The sequence below is a fragment of the Terrapene carolina genome, unplaced genomic scaffold, assembly GCF_002925995.2.
Source record: "Terrapene carolina triunguis isolate 2854851 unplaced genomic scaffold, T_m_triunguis-2.0 Scaffold36476, whole genome shotgun sequence".
In the NCBI taxonomy this organism is placed as follows: Eukaryota; Metazoa; Chordata; order Testudines; family Emydidae; genus Terrapene; species Terrapene triunguis.
The window spans coordinates 2,948-20,668 of NW_020700827.1; the positions used below are offsets into that span (position 1 = coordinate 2,948).

A 17,721-nucleotide genomic window follows, 5' to 3' on the forward strand; every position below is an offset into this window, starting at 1 on the left:
AGGCTGCAGTGCAGGGTTGGAGCTCGGTCCTCACGTGTCTAGAGCCGGCCACACATTTTTCAGCCAAGCTTTTTCCATGGAAAAACGTTCTTTGACTCAATGGCAAGGGTTGTGTTGTTGTTGCAAGGCCAGTGTTGGAAAGTGTACGCACAAAACGTTCCACTTTTCAGCTGCCAAAAAACATTTTTTTGTTTGTTTTTGACAAAACCTCAACAAATTCCCAAGAAATTTTTGATTGAAATGTAAAATGTTCCCAGGAAAGCCCCTTCCTGGCAGCCGGATTCAGCCGCAGCGCATCAGCGTTCCCACCAACGGGCTGAATCCGGCTCCAGCACCGAGGTATTTCTGTCCCTGGTGCTAACTTCGGGCGAGGTCTCTCGTTCCCAAAGCCACGCCAGCTACTCTCCCTGCCCGTGGGCAGCTCGTTGCATCGCTGGGTGGGACCAGCTCGCCCCACATGGCTTTACATGCTGACCTGTGGGCAGGCCCCGTCTCTGAGCCCATCTCTCCTTGCACCGTTCATTGAGCCCTTCCCCCTCGGCTCCCTGGAGCCCGTCTCGCCCTGGGCCTGGGCCCTGTTTGTGTCTCGGACCCTGTATCCTGCAGGGGCCCTGCCCATGCCGGTGCTGGGCAGCCCTTGGTTTGCCAGCTGGGTCTCCTGCCGCGTTCTCGGGGGGAGAGCGTCTCTGATCCCCGACTGCGCCAGGCTGGGGGAGCGTCTGTTCTAGGGCGGGGCTGGGCCCGGGGTCTCCGGGATTCGGATTAGCAGGGGGCTCATGTAGGGTGACCAGTGTCCGGAACACCCGGTCGAAAAGGGACCCCGGCGGCTCCGGTCAGCACTGCTGACTGGGCGGTTAAAAGTCCGGTCGGCGGCGCTGCGGCACTAGGGCCGGCTAATCCCTACCTGTCCTGGCACCGCACTGCGCCCCAGAAGCAGCCAGCAGGTCCGGCTCCTAGGCGGGAGCCACCCAAACTGAGCCTGCGCCCCTGCCCAGCCCTGAGCCCCCCCCAAATCCAGACTACCCTCCTGCACCCCAAAACCCTCACCCCCGGCCCTCACCCCCCTTCACCTCAACCCCTGCTCCAGCCCACAGCCCCCTCCCACACCCTGAACCCCTCATCCCTGGCCTCACCCCAGAGTCAGCACCCTCCTGCAGCCTGCATCAACCTCTGCCCCAGCCCAGAGCCCCCTCCCACACCCCAACCCCCTGCCTCAACCCGCAGCCCCTCCCGCACTCCAAATCCCTCAGCCCCACCCCCCAGCCTGGGGCCTGGGGAGGAGGCGGGGCTGGGCTGTTCGGTTTTGTGGGACTGGAAAGTTAGCAACCCTAGGCGGGGGTGGCTGGAATCCGGAGGGGCGGGGGAGGTTCCCCTAGGGCCAGGAGCCCAGTCACGGCCCCGCCCCGCTGCGCCAGGCGCTGCACACACCGCACGGAGACGGTCCCTTTCCCCGGGGCTGCCGGAGGCGAGACTCCAGCTAGAGCCAGGCAGGCGGCCGGGGAGGTTAGGGGCGCTAGCCGGGGTCTCCCCTGGCACGGGGGATGCTGGGAGTTGTAGTTCTGCCCTTCCCACCGAGCAGGAACAAAGCCCCAGCGGCGAGCCGCGCTCCAGCTCCCGGCTGCGGGCTCCGGAGCGTCCCTGGGGCCGGTACCCCGCGCGCTGGCTCCCAGGGGCCCAGCCCGTCTGCCGAGCCGACCGCTTCGCTTCCCTTCCCGCCCGGAGCGGGGACCGGCCCCCGGCCCGCCGCCTCCCCCGGCCCGGCCCCTGCGCCCTCCCGTGCGCCCAGGGCGCGCCGCGCTGGCCCTGCGCAGCCATCGGGGGCGCGTCGCGGCTGGGAGCGGAGCGGAGCGGCCGGAGGCAGCGGGCGGGCCATGCCGGCGCAGGTAGGGCTGGGCCGGGGGCGTGGGGCTGGAGGGGGCCGAGCCCGGGCTGCGGGGAGCGGGGGAGCCCGGCGCTCTGTGCGCGCTCGGCCCCCAGCCCTGCCCGTGGCAGGCGGCCCGGCACCTCTCACCCTGCCTCGGCTTGTCAGTCTCCAGCCCCGGGCGGTCACGCCGAGGCCGGGCGAGAATCGGGCCCCGGGCCCGACCTGGCTGCTTTGCTTGTGCTGCCCGGGAGCAGCTGGCGGGTTTGTTATTGTAGGGTAGCCTGGAAGCGCTGGGGCTGTGGGAGCCGCAGCAGCTGTGACTATCGGGCCCCCCCCTTGTCTTTAGGGTGAGGGTCTCCCCTGCCAGCCCAGCCTGACGGGGTCTCCCTGGGAGTGGAGCGAGGAGCCGCCTGAGAAAGTCTCACAGCCAGGGGCCTTCTGGCAACCACAAGGCAAAACACAAAGGGCAGAGGCTGGTGCCAGGGGGTGGGACCCCACCGCACAACTCAGGGCAGCCCCAGAACTGCTGGGCTGCATCTGGGATCCTGCAGGGGCAGACACACAGAGGGAGGGGAGCGGAGCCCGGAAAGGGAGCCAGACCCGCTAACAGATGAGCAGGATCTCCGGAGATACACACCTGCGCCCCTTGGGGCGGGGGGTGTCTGCAGCAGCAGTAACACGTGTTTTGTCTGGAAGCAGCCCTGAGGGGCTCCTCGTGCATCAGTGTGAATCCAGGGGACCCACAGTCCTGTCCCCCCCTCCCGGGTCGGCCCCAGCCCCTGGGAATTCCATCCATTGGGGCACGGAGCCAGGACTAGGGGCTCATTAGCCGGACTAGCCTTGTGTGAAAGAGGCTAATATAATGCGCCCTCCCCCCCAGCTCTGACGTCCCTGGGAGCTTGGCCTGACTCGGGCACCAAGCTGGGATAATCGTTCTTCTAGCACAAGCTGTAAGTCGTGAGAGGTTAGAGAACCGCCTGGGGAGCCTGTGTGTGTCTAACCCCTGCCTCTGCCTGGCTGGACTGGAGCCGACGGTGCTGAGTGGGCCACGGTTGCATTTCAGGCCCCAGTGACGTTCGAGGACGTGGCGGTCTATTTCTCCCCGGAGGAGTGGGCGGCGTTAGCGGAATGGCAGAGGGAGCTGTACCGGGACGTGATGATGGAGAATTATGAGCTGGTGGCATCTTTGGGTGAGGATCCCTTTATTAGCAGGAGCAGCAGCGTCTTGGACACGCCAAGGCTGGCTTTAGGGGGATCTCACATTCCCATGGGACTCTGGCACTGACGTATGTGTAGAATGCCTGGTGCGTGGCTGAACATCGGTGACGTCCCACCTGACGAGGGCGCTGCAGTGCTGTACTCCGTGGCGGGACGTGTTCTGGGCCCAGTGCGCTGGTGTTCCTGGGCAGTTGATCCATCACTTTCAGCCCCCCATTTGTTGGTGCCATCCCAGCAGGGGTATGCTGATAGCCAGGGGGTGCGTCCTAATGGAGGGCATGTCCCCCCACCCTCTGCCATTAGAGTGCATAGCCTGGCTGTCGGTGCTTAATGTGTAATGAAAGACCGGTTGGAGCTGAGCCCCAGCACAAATTAAGCACTGGCTGGGCGGCCGGAGAGTGGCCGGGCGACTGGGGGGTGGCTGCTGGCCAAATGCCCAGCTCTGAAGGCAGCGCTGCCGCCAGCAGCAGCACAGAAGGAAAGGTGGTATGGTGTGCGATACTGCCACCCTTACTTCTGCGCTGCTGCTGGCCGCGGCGCTGCCTTCAGAGCTGGGCGTTCGGAGAGAGGCGGCTGCTGCCCGGGAGCCCAAAGGTGCCAGGGCTATGAACTGCCAAGCCTGGAGGTGCTGGGGCACGGCGTGCTGTCCCGTTGGACCCAGCTCCTGGACTCTCGGGATTAGCTTGTGAGAACTGTTCACAGTGATCCAGGTCCCTGTGACCTCTCCGCTGGGTTACTGCCAAGCTGCCTTCACGCAGTTCCCAGGGGCTTGAGCTGGTGAAGGATGCCTTAGCAGCAGCCGTGGGCACGTACCCTGTGCCCTGCACCAGCTGCCTGTTCACTCCCAAGTGCAATCCAAGGGGCTGGGTGCTGTCTGTGGGCGCTAGATGGCCCGGGACCCAGCTGTCTGAAAGGCAGCCAGTATCCTATCACGGGAACTACCAGCTGGGGGCTGCTCGCAAGAGAAATTCCCGTTGCAGACAATGGCTGGCGCAGTGCGTGTTGGCAAGGCCCTTGGAACTGCAGGACACAGCACGTGTTCTCTTGCCCATGAACAGGCTCCGTGGGCCCCAAGCCCAAGGCATCGGCTAGAAAAGCAAAGCGAGAGAAGGCGCCGTATGTCTGGGACCATCAGTACTCGAGAGCGAAAGTCCTGATGCTTCCAGCACAGGGGAACGACACCCCAAACGAGGTGAGACCCGCTCCGGTAAGGAGCGCGAAGTGCTGGACACTCAGAGGCTCTGGGCAAGAGGGGACCAAGGGAAACCTTTTTTAACAGCAGCCAGCAGCCTAATGCCCCTGTCAGTGCCTGGGGCTTCCTGGCTCTGAGAGGCTTCCCTGATTTCTGCTTTAGGAGCATCGTTAATTGCTGGTTCATAAGCACGTAAGACGGCTCAGGGCCTTTCCCTTCCAGGCGGCCGGCTGCCGTGCCACAGGGGTGAGGGCAGAGGGTCACTGGGGAGTGGCTCAGCAGGGCTGTTCTGTTGCAGGAGCCGGTGACCTTCGAGGAGGTGGCGGTCTATCTCACCACCGAGGAGTGGAAGGAGCTGAAGGACTGGCAGCGGGAGCTGTATCAGGACGTGATGAAGGAGAATTACGACCTGGTCACCTCTGTGGGTAAAGAGCCCTTTGTTGGGGCAGTGGCGCTGTCGGGTACCCAGGGTTGGCTTCATAGCCTGCTCTCCTGGAACGTGGGCAGAACGTGCCCCGATTAGTCTTCATTTCGCAGTGAGACTCGGTGGCTTCCTAAGGCAGGTGTGTCATAAATACACCAGCCCCGACAGAAGCCAGCCAGCGTGTGCGTTCGACTCCCATCGGGGCGCTGGCTAGCTAAGCCATTTGACAGGCACGTAACAAACCTTGTCTTCCATCGAACAGGAGACACCGTGGAGAAACCGGAGATTGTCTCTAGGCTGGAGCGCGGGGAAGAGCCGTACGACCCCGGAGAGACACGTGTTCCTGGTCCCCACGGCGTGGGTGAGTGGGGCCAGCAAAGCTCCTGGAGTCGGGGTCCCTGTGCCAGCTCCTGGCACACGGCACTTTGTTGTGCTGGCCACAGTGGTGCCCAGTTCAAGAACGTTTCCGGCCCTGCGAGTGTGGTGCCTGGCGCTGAGGAGGGCACGGGCCTGAGCTCCAAGCAGCGGGTCAGTCAGTGCGTTTGTCATTGCCGGGGCAGAGCCCACGGGGTCCCTGCGCCCCCTCCTGCCAGGGCCAGCAGGGGGGACCGTTCCTGTGGGATGTGCGGACAGAATGGGGAGGAGTTTCCCTCTCCCCTCCGACAGCGTCATGGCAAGGCGAGCAGAGGCTGGAACTAGTCTGGCTAGCAGCGACCCAACAGGACCTTCCCTTGGTAAAGAGCGGGTGTGGGTGAGACACGCCTGAGGGCAGGGACGTCACATGCAGGGAGGACCCGGGGGCAGGCTCTGAGCTGGCAGAGCTGTAAACAGGGACTGGTCCTGGGGGAGTTTCCACCTGAGTTTGCCCCACAGAGAGTCCCCGGGGCCCATAGCTGTGCCCCCAGGACCCCCCGACTCCCCAGCACACGGAATAATGCCTGGACGCTCCTCTCCCGGCAGGTGGTGGGACCCGGGGGGCTGATGAGGAGGGGACGCGTCACAAGGAAGAGCCGGCAGGACTGGACCCAAGCGAGATGCTAACGGGGAGAGACACAGCGAGAGTTTCCCTGGGCTCGGCCAGGACCGGAGCCAGCGCCAGTCGGAGTCAGCGCAAAGGGCGCCCGGGCCAGGGGAGGCCTGTGGGGAATGGACACGATGAACCCCTGCGGGGCGAGAGGCGGGTCAGGGACTCCCCAGCCAGCGCTGAGCTCCAGAGCAACGGGGCCCCAGAGACACCCTGCCCAGCGCCTGAGAACCAGGGGGGCAGCGTGGGGACGGGAGCCGTGCCTGTAACCCCCATTGCAGAGGGGCCGTGTGGGGGGAGCATTGGGCAGGGCGGGAAGCCAACAGAGGAGCACGCTGCCCCTGGGGGCGGGGGGCCCTACAAGTGTGGGGAGTGTGGGCAGGGCTTTGGCAGCCAGGCCTCCCTGGCCAAGCACCGGCGGCAGCACGCCGGGGTGGGCGCCTTTCCCTGCAGCCAGTGTGGCAAAGCCTTCAGCAACAAGGGCAACCTCCTGCGGCACCTGAAGCTACACAGCGGGGAGAAGCCGCACGGCTGCGCGGAGTGCGGGCGGCGCTTCCGCACCAAGCAGACCTTCCTGTCGCACCAGCGCGTGCACACTGGGGAGAAGCCCTTCGCCTGCCGCCAGTGCGGGCGGAGCTTCACGCGCAAGGAGAACCTCGTGCGCCACCAGGAGACCCACGTGCACAAAGAGCCCCACACTTGTCCCGAGTGCGGCAAGAGCTTCCTGCACGAGGGCTCGCTGCTCCTGCACCGCCGCGCCCACTCCGGGGCCCGGCCCTTCCCCTGCGCCCACTGCGGCAAGAGCTTCAACTGGAAGACGAACCTGACCACCCACCTGCGCAGCCACGCTGGGGAGCAGCCCTCCGCCTGCCACCAGTGCGGCCAGCGGTTCGGCGACCGCGGAGACCTGCTGCGGCACCAGAGGGCCCACGCGGGCGGCGGGCTGCCGACAGGCTACGGCAACGGGGAGACCTTCAGCGAGTTCCTCCAGATCCACGAGATGCTGATCTCCCGCACGCACGCCCGCAAGCCCCTGGGTGCCCTCACCAAGTACAAGTGAAAGCTGTCTGCAGGGCTGGGGCGGCTCTGGCAGCGCGGGAGCAGGGGAGGACGCCCAGCCCTGTCTCCCAGCACGTGGCAGGATAGATGACCCTGGCAATGCAGGTACGCCAGCGGGGCTACAGCCCGGCTGGGGAGCACGACCCTGGTGGGGGGAGCGCTCTGGAGCTCCTCGGTGCAAGCTCCTCCCCCAGGATTTTTCCTTTGGCTGTTTATCGGTTCCCTGCCAGATGGAGGGTGACACTGCCCCCTGGGGTGCACTGGTCCCATTGTGTAGGCTGCTGACTCCTAGTGATGAAGTCCTGCGGCACGTTCCCAGAGTAGCAAGCAGCCAGTGCTGCTCTCTGAGCTCTCATGTCGCCGACCCTTGCAGGAGGGGCTGCTGGACATGCCCCGATAGCCAGTACCTAGCAGAGAAGAGCGGGGCCTAGGAGAAATCTTCCCGCTGAGCCCCAGGTAGCACGCAGGCTCCGGTGCTCCAGCCAAGGGGTCCCGAGAGGCAGATCTCGCTGCAGCAAGGCCCACGTCTGGGAGAGAAGGCAGATGGCAGCTTGCTGTACTCCAGTCCACGACTGCTGACTCTAGGCTGGGGTTTCAGGGGAGTGCATGGTGACAGCAGGCTGGGTTAGCCTGGGGCTGGAGAGCCAGAGAGAACCACAGGATCTGTCCAGCAGCCCCAGTCCGGAGTCGCAGTACATGGGCTGCCCAGAGCAGCCTGGCTCGCTGGTAAAGGGCCTGTAGCCGCACTGGCGAAAGCCTGGCTAGAGGCACCATTGACCAGTCTCCGTTCTCAGGTCTCCTTAACCAGCCAGGACCGAGTCGCCGGTGGGTGCTTGTGAATCCCAGCTGCCCGCCAGCATGTCCTAGCCGCAGTGCCAGCCTTGCCCGTCCAGCCTCCGGTCACACCCTTCTGACGACCCTCTTGCCTTGTAAGAACCATAGAAACGCTGGGCTGGAAAGGACCTCGGGAGGTCACCCAGTCCAGAGCCCGGCTGAGGCAGGACCAAGAAAGCCCAGCCCAGCCCTGACAGGTGTTCATCCAGCGGGTTCTTGAAAACCTCCAGTGACGGGGCCTCCATGACCTCCCTTGGGGCCTGTCCCAGAGCTTCGCTGCCCGGAGAGTTTCTGCTACTATCGAACCGAAATCGCCCTCGTCCCCCACTTCAGTTTGAAGCTGGCTTTAGCTGCAGCTCTCAGCCTGGCCAGAGCCTGAGCCAGTGCTGGGTCCCCTCTGAAATCTGGGAACGCCTCGTTTCGCAGGGTCGAGCCGTGTCCCCCCGGGCTGCTTTGGCGGCGCCAATGATGCTGCAGTTTGAGTGGGTGAGGAGGGACAGGCGAGGCGTGTTAGCAGCACCAGCGGGGTCCTGCTTAAAGAACATTTTCTTTACTAAGACTGTAACTCACCAGCTCAGCTGAGAAATGTGCTACCTTCACGCAGGAAGGGAAGGGCTGGCTGACGAAGCAGCGTATGCAATGAAACTGGGCGCGGTACATAAATACACTCTCCCGCTGTCAGACCCAGTGTCCAATAAACCCGTCCAGTTCTCGCTTGCTGGGCTCCGGCGCAGCATGTTTGTGTAATTGCGGAGTCCCCCGGGGGCGTAGGAGAACCTGGTGCAGCATCGGCTTTTCTGGGTTCTTCAACTCCCATGCATGTGCCGGGGGCCAAGTGTCAATCAGATTTTCTCCCTTGTTCGTGCTGTATTTCTGTAGGGCCGTGCCCCACCCAGCTCCACCCTTCCCCTCCTGAGCCCTACCCAGACCTCTGCATGCATCCCGTGCGTGACCCACCCCTCGGGGAGCTCTGCACTCCTCCGCTGTCCTGGGGTAATGGTACAGAATCACCGAAAGCGGCTTTCCGCCAGCGCTGAGCAGAGAACTCAGTGACTCGGCCTTCGAAGGAAGTGAAGCAGGGAATGCAGATGTGCGCTGCCTGCTCAGTAACCCCGGCTGCCCAAGCCTTTATTCCCCAGCCCCGTTACACCGGCAGGGCTGGGTGAGAGAGAGCCGGGGTCTGTCCCCGTGAGCCCTGCAGGGCCAGTGGTGCCTGGGTGTAGGGGCGGGTCTGTCCCCGGGGAGCCCTGGGGGACTGTGCAAGCTAAGGGAGGGGATCCCGGGCAGCCCTGCGGGGCCAACCTGGCTAAAGGAGGGCCCCCCCCAGGAGCCCTGCGGGGCCAGGCTGGCTAAGGGAGGGGGCCCTGGGGAGCCCCGTTGGCGTCGGGCTGAGCTGGCTAAGGGAGGGGAGCCCTGTGGGGCCAGCTCGGCTAAGGGAAGGGGAGCCGAGGTCTGTTCCGGGGAGCCCTGTGGGGCCAGGCTGGCTAAAGGAGGGGCCCCCCAGGAGCCCTGTGGGGCCAGGCTGGCTAAGGGAGGGGGCTCTGGGGAGCACCATCGGCGTCGGGCCGAGCTGGCTAAGGGAAGGGGAGCCGAGGTCTGTTCCGGGCAGCCCTGCAGGGCCGACCTGGCTAAGGGAGGGGGAGCCGAGGTCTGTTCCGGGGAGCCCTGCGGGGCCAGGCTGGCTAAAGGAGGGGGGCCCTGGGGAGCCCTGTGGGACTGGGTCAGCTAAGGGAAGGGGAGCCCTGCAGGGCCGGCCTGGCTAAGGGAGCGGGAGCCGGGGTCTGTTCCGGGGAGCCCCGTGGGACCGGACCGGCTAAGGGAGGGGGCCCTGGGGAGCCCCGTGGGACCGGACCGGCTAAGGGAGGGACCCCGGGGTCTGCGCCCCCGCAGCAGGTTCGGTGCCCGAGGTCCCGGCGGTTACGGCTTGTGCCCGAAGCCCCCGGCCAGGGCCGAGTTTGGGGCCCTTGGGCCGGGCCGGGGCAGAGCCGAGCCCCGCTGCAGCCTGGAGCCCGGTGGAGGGAACCGGCTCGTGGGTAGCGAGCCCCGGGCTGCTCCTCCCCGGCGCTGGGCCGGGCTGTGTGAGCGGCTCCTCCCCCGTCCCCGCCCGCCTCCTTCCGGCCCCGGCCCAGCCCGGCGGAGGAAGCGCAGCGGCGCCGGGAGGCTCCGCGGGCGCCGAGCAGCGCCGAGCCCCGGGCCGCGCAGGGGGCATGGCCGCTGGGAGCGCTGCGCAGGTAGGGGCGGGCGGGCGGCTCGGGGCGGCTGCAGGCGGGGGGCTGCCCTGGCCCCTTCCCCTCCCCGCCCGGCTGCGGGGGCCAGGGGCCGTTAGATCATCTAGTCTGAGCTCGGTGCATCCCCTAGAAACATCCCGGTGCCCCCGGGGGGCAGGGCCAGGCTCCTGCCCTGTGCATGGGGCTGCCCTCAGCATCCTTTCCCAGTGCCTGGGGCAGGGGCCGGTCCCTGGGCGCCGGGCAGCCCTGCTCTCTGCCGGGTGGGCTCAGCGGGACTCCCGGAAATCACCCCTCCCGCCCGCTGCCAGCCCCACGCAGGCTGGGCCAGGCCCGGGAGCCGCTGGAGGGGCAGGAAACGGCGCTGCAGACACGGCCCTGGCGCAGCGCGGTCACGGAGCTCTGCCAGCGTAGCCCCAGTGCCTGGGCTGCAGCCGCAGAAGGGGCCGGACCATCAGGGCAGGAACGTGCCCAGCCCTAGTGCTGGGCACAGTCTTCCGTCCCCCGGGGGCGGGATGCTGGGCACAGCTGGGGCGCAGGGGTGGCTTTCTCACACCCTGACCGAGGTAGCCATGTCAACCTGCCTTTTAAGGGTGGACCAGGCCTGTGGGTGCCCAGGTGCTGGAGTCTCCCCGCCTCCAGGGTCGGGAAGCTCTCTGACATCCAGCCCTGCTCCCAGAACTCCTTGGACCTGGGGGCTGATGGTGCATCGTGAAAAGCTCGGCACATTGTGCTAAACGAATCGTAACGAATAACGAAGTGATCCCACTGGCCGAGTTCGAAACGTCCTGAGTTCTGGGGGCTCTGCCTCTTCCCGGGGACCTGCGAATGTTTTAAAAACCGGTTTGTTGTGGCCTCTGCGTCTTTATGATGCACAAAGGAGATTTGTACGTTATCGTTCTGCTTGTTTCTCTATTGGAACGAGGGGCTGGTCTCCCTGGGGGTCTCTGGCTGACTGGAGAGCGCCCAGACTGATTGCCCGAGTGGGGAGCGCTGAGCCTTGGGGTGAGCGTAGGGTAATAAACCAGACCGACCTGCTAGATCGGACATTAGAGGTGCCCTGCGAGCGAAGCCCGGCTAAGAAGGGGGCAGTGTCTATTTCAAACGCGGTGGAGTCTGTTTGTTTGTGGTGTCGGCACCTGTTTAACTCCAATGCCCAAGGAAGTCTTGTGAGAAAAACTCTCCGAGCTAAAGTTTGGCTCAGTGCCACCTGCCCTTCCAGGAGAGGCTGAGAAGCTCACGCCACGTTTCTCAGTCCGCCCAAAGATCAGGGAAGAGGAGACTTGATGTTCCTGACGTAGCTGTAAGGTAAAAAACAAGCAGACCCCTGCCCCCTTCCTGTTCTGTTCTAGTCTCTCTGCCCTTTATGCATCATGAGAATTTTTTCCGCTTTGCAGATCACCTTTAAGTTTAGCCCGAGTGAGCCTGCTGCGAACTCTCTCCCCTGGGATCTCTCCCTCCCCTGCAGCTGCATGTTCTCATCTAGACACCGGCCGGGCGGGTCTGCGTGCCGGCCGGGCGGGTCTGCGTGCCCGCTGTGTAGGTCTGCGTGCTGGCTGTGTGGGTCTGCGTGCCGGCCAGGCGGGTCTGAGTGCCGACTGGGTTGATCAGGGGCTACTCTCAGCTGGGCACAGACCAGGGCTGGATGCGGTAATTGGCAGTATTACGGTGACGCTCTAATGGCCCTAGATCAGGGTCCCGTTGTGGTGGGCTCTGGATATACCCAGAGTCAGAGACAGCCCCTGCCCCCAGGTGCTTATAGGCAAATCTAAATAACCCAGACAAAGGTAGGGAGGAGGTAAGTGTTAACCTCCCATTTGGCCACTGGGGATACTAAGTGACACACCCAGGGTCACACGGGGAGTCTGTGGCAGAACCAGGAACTGCCCCAGGTCCCCTGAGCGCCAGCCCACTGCCGTGCCCACCAGGCCAGCCTTCCTGAGCAGTTGCCCCACTCTCATAGGACAAGCTCAGGACACCCCCAGGCTTGAAGCCACATGGGGCTGGTCCGCAGAAGATCAGAGACAGAACCTGTCTCGGGGAAGGTAAAGGGAGGTGTCTCAACCGGCCATGGGGCCCTAGGCTGGGGGGTGAGTGGGGCAGCTTGGAGGACGTGACCATGTACGGTGCCCACAGACTCCCCTCCCGCCTGCCCCCATTGAGGATGGTGGATAAAGATGCCACTGAATCAGTAGGTCCCGAATGGGGACCCTTCTTGTGTTTCAGGCCCTGGTGTCGTTCGAGGACGTGGCGGTCTATTTCTCCCCGGAGGAGTGGGCGGCGTTAGCCGAATGGCAGCGGGAGCTGTACCGGGACGTGATGATGGAGAATTACGAGCTCATCGCCTCGCTGGGTGAGGATCAGGCCCTGTTAGAGTCTGTGAAAGGCCCTGGCCGGTGCCAGAGTGGGATGAAATCCACCCCGAGGGAGACCCTCTAGCCCACAGGAGCCAGCCGCAGCCCACACCTCTTGGGCAGCGAGTGAGCTCTGTGCATGGTCCAGGCACGGCCCAGCCCCACGCCAGCCTTTTTCAAGGGAACGTTGAAATCCCGCAGGGCACCCACATGTCCCTTCAGACGTGCCTGGGAAATGGGCTGAACCGCTCTGTCCCGTCCACAGGGCCCAGGGACTGCAGGTACCTCCCATCCCTCGGCAGCTGCCTCTCCCAGCGGGGGTGAGGAATTCAAACCCGCTCCAGGTCCCATGGGCTGCACCTCGCAGGGCGGCTCCGGTTCACACACTGCTGTTACGTGTGGACACAGCTCTGCGGGAGCTGGGCACATCCCAGTCAGTAGCCCCCCTGTGTGTCCCTGCCCCAAGGGGTTTGCAGTCAGAACGAAGAGCCCCTGTGACAGCATCTCCCACTCACATCCGATGTGTTGCAAATCGCCTCTTCCTGCGGCGGACACAGGAAACCCAGACTGTGGGTCTCCCCCCATGCTCAGGTTCTGCAGGCCCCAAACCGGAAATGATCTGTAAAATGGAGCGAGGGGAAGAGCCACACACCACCGCTCCCCAGGGCGAGAGGGACAGAGGAATCCTGGACGCCCCCAGCACAGGTGAGCAGCACCGATTCCCCCTCCCTGCGAACTGCTCAGAGACAAAAGAGCAGAAACGTTGTGCAACGTTCAGTCCCTGTCCCGGGGGGCAGATGAGCAGAGGGGGACTCAGGCCTGTCCTGGCCGATCAGTATCCCCAAGAGACATTCATGCAACAGTGGCCTGGGCCAGGCCCCTCTGCTAGGGCTAAAAGGGGGGCTGGGGTAGAAGTGCCTGTGCCAGCTCTCTGCCGCTCACGGTGGCTGTCTGCCTGCTCTGTGCTGCTGGGCAGAGCAGGGCAGCGAGGGTGGCCCCCGATCTCCCTGGGCTCCTTGCTCTGCAATGAGATCTGCGGCAAGGCCGTTCCTGCAGGGAGGTCGGGCACACGGTCAGGGAGCTCACTGATCTACCATTCGTTACCCCCGCCCTGTGTGCCAGTCCAGGTCGTATCCCCGAGGGGGAGCGTGCCGTGACCACACACACCGCAGCCTGTGCCCAGAATCTCTGCCCTGCGTTTGCCGCACAGCGGGCACTGGCAGAGACACTGCCCTGTCTCTAAAGCCCAGCCCCCCCCAAACTCACTCCACAGTGCGGCGCGGGGGCAGAGGTGTGGCTCTGGGCGCTGTGTGAGCCCAGGGCCGGTGGGAATCGGCAAAGGCGTGTGATGTTAACGCTTGTTGGCACCAGCGGAGCGTCCGGCCTCCCCCAGCCCCTTCCCAGGGTGTAACTGCTTGGCTTGGTCTGTCCAACAGCTGGCTGGGGAAGGCGTGTCAAGGAGGAGCTGTCTGTGGAGGGCTACAACGACCAGTGGGTGCCACACACGTCGCTGGCCGGGGGAGCCGAGGGGTTTGTGCTGGAATATCCTGCCCTGTGGTGCGAGGTGAAGCAGAGGGACCTGGCGGGAGACGCCCCCCAGCAATCCCCGGAGTGGGAGGGGAGGGACGGTGCGTTCCTGGGCGGCACACTGGCCATGATCCACCCGGGGAGCGAGGGCCCCCTCATCTGCTGCGAGTGCGGGAAGAGCTTTGATGACGAGGCCTCACTGAGCGCCCACCAGCGCCTGCACCCGGGCGCCGGGCCCCACGAGTGCCGGGCCTGCGGGAAGAGCTTCCGCCACCGCCGCAACCTCTTGACCCACAAGAAGCGGCGGGGGAAGAGCCGGCACGCCTGCACCGAGTGCGGGAAAAGCTTCTGCCTCAAGGGTGACCTGCTGCGGCACCGGGCGGGGCACGCGGGCGAGGGCGGCCACGCCTGCAGCCTGTGCGGGGAGAGCTTCCGCCACAAGAGGAACCTGCTGGCCCACAGGAAGGAGCACGTCGGGGACATGCCCCACCGGTGCCCCGAGTGCGGGCAGAGCTTCGGCGACCCGGCCAGCCTGGCCCAGCACGAGGCGGCGCACCGCGAGGAGAGGCCCTTCGTCTGCGCCCGCTGCGACCGCAGCTTCAGCTGGAAGGAGAGCCTGATGATCCACCAGCGCAGCCACCCGCAGGAGCGCTCCCACAAGTGCGCCGACTGCGGCCGCAGCTTCAGCCGCAACGGGAACCTCCTCATGCACCAGCGGGTGCACACCGGGGAGCGGCCCTACGCCTGCCCCGAGTGCGACCGCACCTTCTGCAACAAGGCCAACCTCATGGCCCACCGGAAGCTGCACCGGCGCTTCAAGCCCTACGCCTGCGCCCAGTGCGGGAGGAGTTTCAGCTTCAAGACCAAGCTGCTCCTCCATCAGAGGGCCCACGGGGACGAGCAGTAGCCCCCGGCTGCTCTGTCTCCTGCAGGCTGCGGCCGGGCCTGGCAGGCTGCGCGGGCTCTGCTGTTGCTAAGGCCCGGGGGCGAAACTCGCCCCTGGGCAGAGGGCTGGGGCGAGGCCTAGGCGTTGTCTCAGCCTGGGGGTCCCGTGGGCCATGGAGCAAGACCCCAGCCTTTGAGGGGAAGCTCTGCTGTCTTGCAGAGCCCTGGGTGGGTCACTCTGGGGGGGTTCTGCCGTTGCTAAGGATGGGGGTGAAATTCACCCCAGGGCTGAGGGCTGGTGCGCATGCAGGACTCAAGAGGTGCCGAGGCCTTGCCAGCCAGCCCTCTCCCGGGGTGAATTTCACTGCTCGCCAGTGTATTGCAGTGCGTCCTCATTGTAAGGCACCAGACTCGCCCTGGGCCTGGCCGCTCTGAGAGCTACATCCCCCTCCTCAAATGGCAGTCCCACGGCGCGCCAGTGGGCGTCCTGAGCCCCCCCACAGTTACCCAACCCGCCGTAGGCAGTGAGGGGCTTAGAGAGTCGTAGCAGCGAAGGCCAGAAGATTGTTCTGACCATCCGGTCTGGCCTCCTGCTTCACCCAGGGCAGAGAATCTCACCTGGGGTTCCTGCAGCCCCCTCAGAAGGACCATTGGGCAATTTCTGAGAGAGGTCAGGGCACTAGCCGAAGCCTTGGGTTCATGTCCCTGCTCTGCTACAGATTTCTGGGTGACCTTGGGCATGTCCCTTAGCCTCTCAAGGCCTCGCTGCCCCAGCTGTGCAATGGGGATACCAGCCTGCCCTGCCCATGGGGGGTGGAGTGGGGATAAATACAGTAATGGGGCGCCCAGATACCATGGTGACGGTGGCCAGATAAATGGATGGATTGTCTGGTTCGCCCCGGCATAGCCCGGGCTGTAGAAGTTCACCCCCTCTTCCCACGGTTGCGCGTGAGGTTCCGCTAGCTGCTCTTCCCGGTGTGGCTGGTTCTCCCCATAGAACCGGTCCTGGGGGCACGTCACAGCGCGCTGGCTGCACTGGGCGGGGCGCCCGCCCTGGTGGTTTCACCACAGCCCTGTCCCCGGGTCCGCTCACGTTATAACTGTGCAGGGATTGGAAAGGCTCTGCAGCTCCAGAGCAGTTCGGGGCTGCCCCCTGTCGCAGCAGAGGGGTGTGGGGGGGGGAGGGTTCCCCACCGGTTCTGGGGGTGGGGAAGACAGTGAACTCTGTGCAGAGTTCAGGGCAGATATAACCCCTCCAGGCCAGGCTGCAGTAGTGGAGCGAGGTGACCTATGTTCATAGTGGCCACCCTCCTTCAGGGAGAAACTGCACAGTGTTGTGTGTCCTGGCTCCACACCCCCTGAACGTGCAGAGGTTTCCTGAGGCCCCGTGGAGCAGAAGTGGCCATCTGCCTTCCAGAATTGCCCCCCGATGGGGGCCAGCGCTGCAAGTCGGGTTGAAATTGCTAGGACAGTTCCCGTTCTGCGTGGAACCCATTCCTGGCAGGCCACCTCCATGGTGCTGGGGACACAAATTCCTGTTTGTTTCAACGGCCAGAACGTCTTGGGCACCTCGTGTAAATCTGGCTGCAAACAGACCATTACCTGGGGATTTGCAGGTCCTGCCATAGATAGAGTTATTGCTTGCTTGGGGCTCTCCACAGAACGCTATCTGCAAACCGTTCCCGCCGGCTTCCCCACTCTGGTCTCCTATCATGTCAAGCTAAGGAGGTACTCCCCACAACGCACAGTCAACCTGTGGAACTCCTTGCCAGGGGATGTTGTGAAGGCCAAAACTATAACGGTTCAGAAAAGAACTAGACCAGTTCCTGGAGGATCGGTCCATCAGTGGCTATCAGCCGAGATGGTCAGGGACACCACACCATGATCTGAGTGTCCCTAAATCTCCGACTGCCAGCAGCTGGGAGTGGACGCCAAGGGATGGATCACTCAATACACTGCCCTCTCCTGTTCATTCCCTCTGGGGCACCTGGCACTGGCCACTGTCGGAAGACAGGATCCTGGGCTAGATGGACCATTGGTCTGACCCGGCCTGGCCGTTTTGATGCCATCTCCTACCCCTTCTGCCCCACCGATGATGCCAGCTTTGACTGCCTACTTGTCTGCTTCTCAGCCGTTCTCTCCTTGACCTCCTACACGATTGCAACCCCCTCCCTGGACTGATCTCTGAGGCCATCCCTCCTCCGCCCCCCCGCATGTCTCTCCTCCAGGCCGGGTCATGCCTCCAGGACCTTGGCCAGCTAACAGCGGTGAGGGGGCGAGGGCAGTTGGGTGTAGTCCATGTGTATTTATTCAGTTCCCCACCCTTTGTATGTTTACGTGAGGCCCCGAGCTGTCAGCTCCTGGGAGCTGGGCCTGCGTCTCCCTGGCCATGCAGGTGATGCCTTGCAGGCTGTGGGCCCTGCAGTAACCCAGATACTGCATTATAACAACTCCAGGGGCTCTGGCCATGTGTCCTGGGCAGAGCTGAGCCGCCGGGCTGGTGTCAGGTGGGGCGTCGCCGCGGTAGCTATTTCCTGTTACTGGGTAACCTCAGGGTAATGAATAAACATGTTGTGAGTCGGAATCAGTGATATCGGCTCCTTGAGTTCAAGGCCGAACTCCCTCTGTGCAGTTGAATCATCAGTTCTGGGTTTCTAGAGCTCAAGTCAAACCATCAATGAGGAACTTTTCCTGTGAGACTCACGCAGCACCTTCCTTCCACCTGCCCTTGGACACGCTCAGCCTCTTCTTCCCGGGGAGGTTTCATTCATTGGGAACTGGCCCCTCCACTCCGCAGCTTAACTGCAACCCTCTCCGGTGCTAGAACTCCTTCCGGGAGCCCCCGAGTCCTGCCTGAGACTAGGGTGGCCACGCTTCCCTCTGCTGAATACCGGACACCCGGGGAAATGACTCGTATTCAAGCGCGTTCAATGGCGATCGATCAGACTCTGCAGGACATACATTCACATTAAGTATCAGAGGGGGAGCCGTGTTAGTCGGGATCTGTAAAAAGCAACAGAGTCCTGTGGCACCTTATAGACTAACAGACGTATTGGAGCATGAGCTTTCGTGGGTGAATACCCACTTCGTCAGACACATGTAATGGAAATTTCCA

General features: G+C 63.9%; 1 protein-coding gene across 1 annotated transcript; it reads left to right on the forward strand.

Moving 5' to 3' along the window:
* Positions 1–1,871: 1,871 nt before the first annotated feature.
* On the forward strand, positions 1,872–14,890 carry LOC112118462 (zinc finger protein 250-like). Its single transcript, XM_026646646.2, has 10 exons — positions 1,872–1,883; positions 2,928–3,054; positions 4,141–4,274; positions 4,573–4,699; positions 4,961–5,059; positions 5,659–6,781; positions 9,745–9,846; positions 12,036–12,193; positions 12,786–12,899; positions 13,631–14,890. The coding sequence occupies exons 1-10, from the start codon at positions 1,872–1,874 to the stop codon at positions 14,626–14,628; spliced, it is 2,994 nt and encodes a 997-aa protein (XP_026502431.1). The 3' UTR covers positions 14,629–14,890.
* The last annotated feature ends 2,831 nt before the right edge of the window (positions 14,891–17,721 follow it).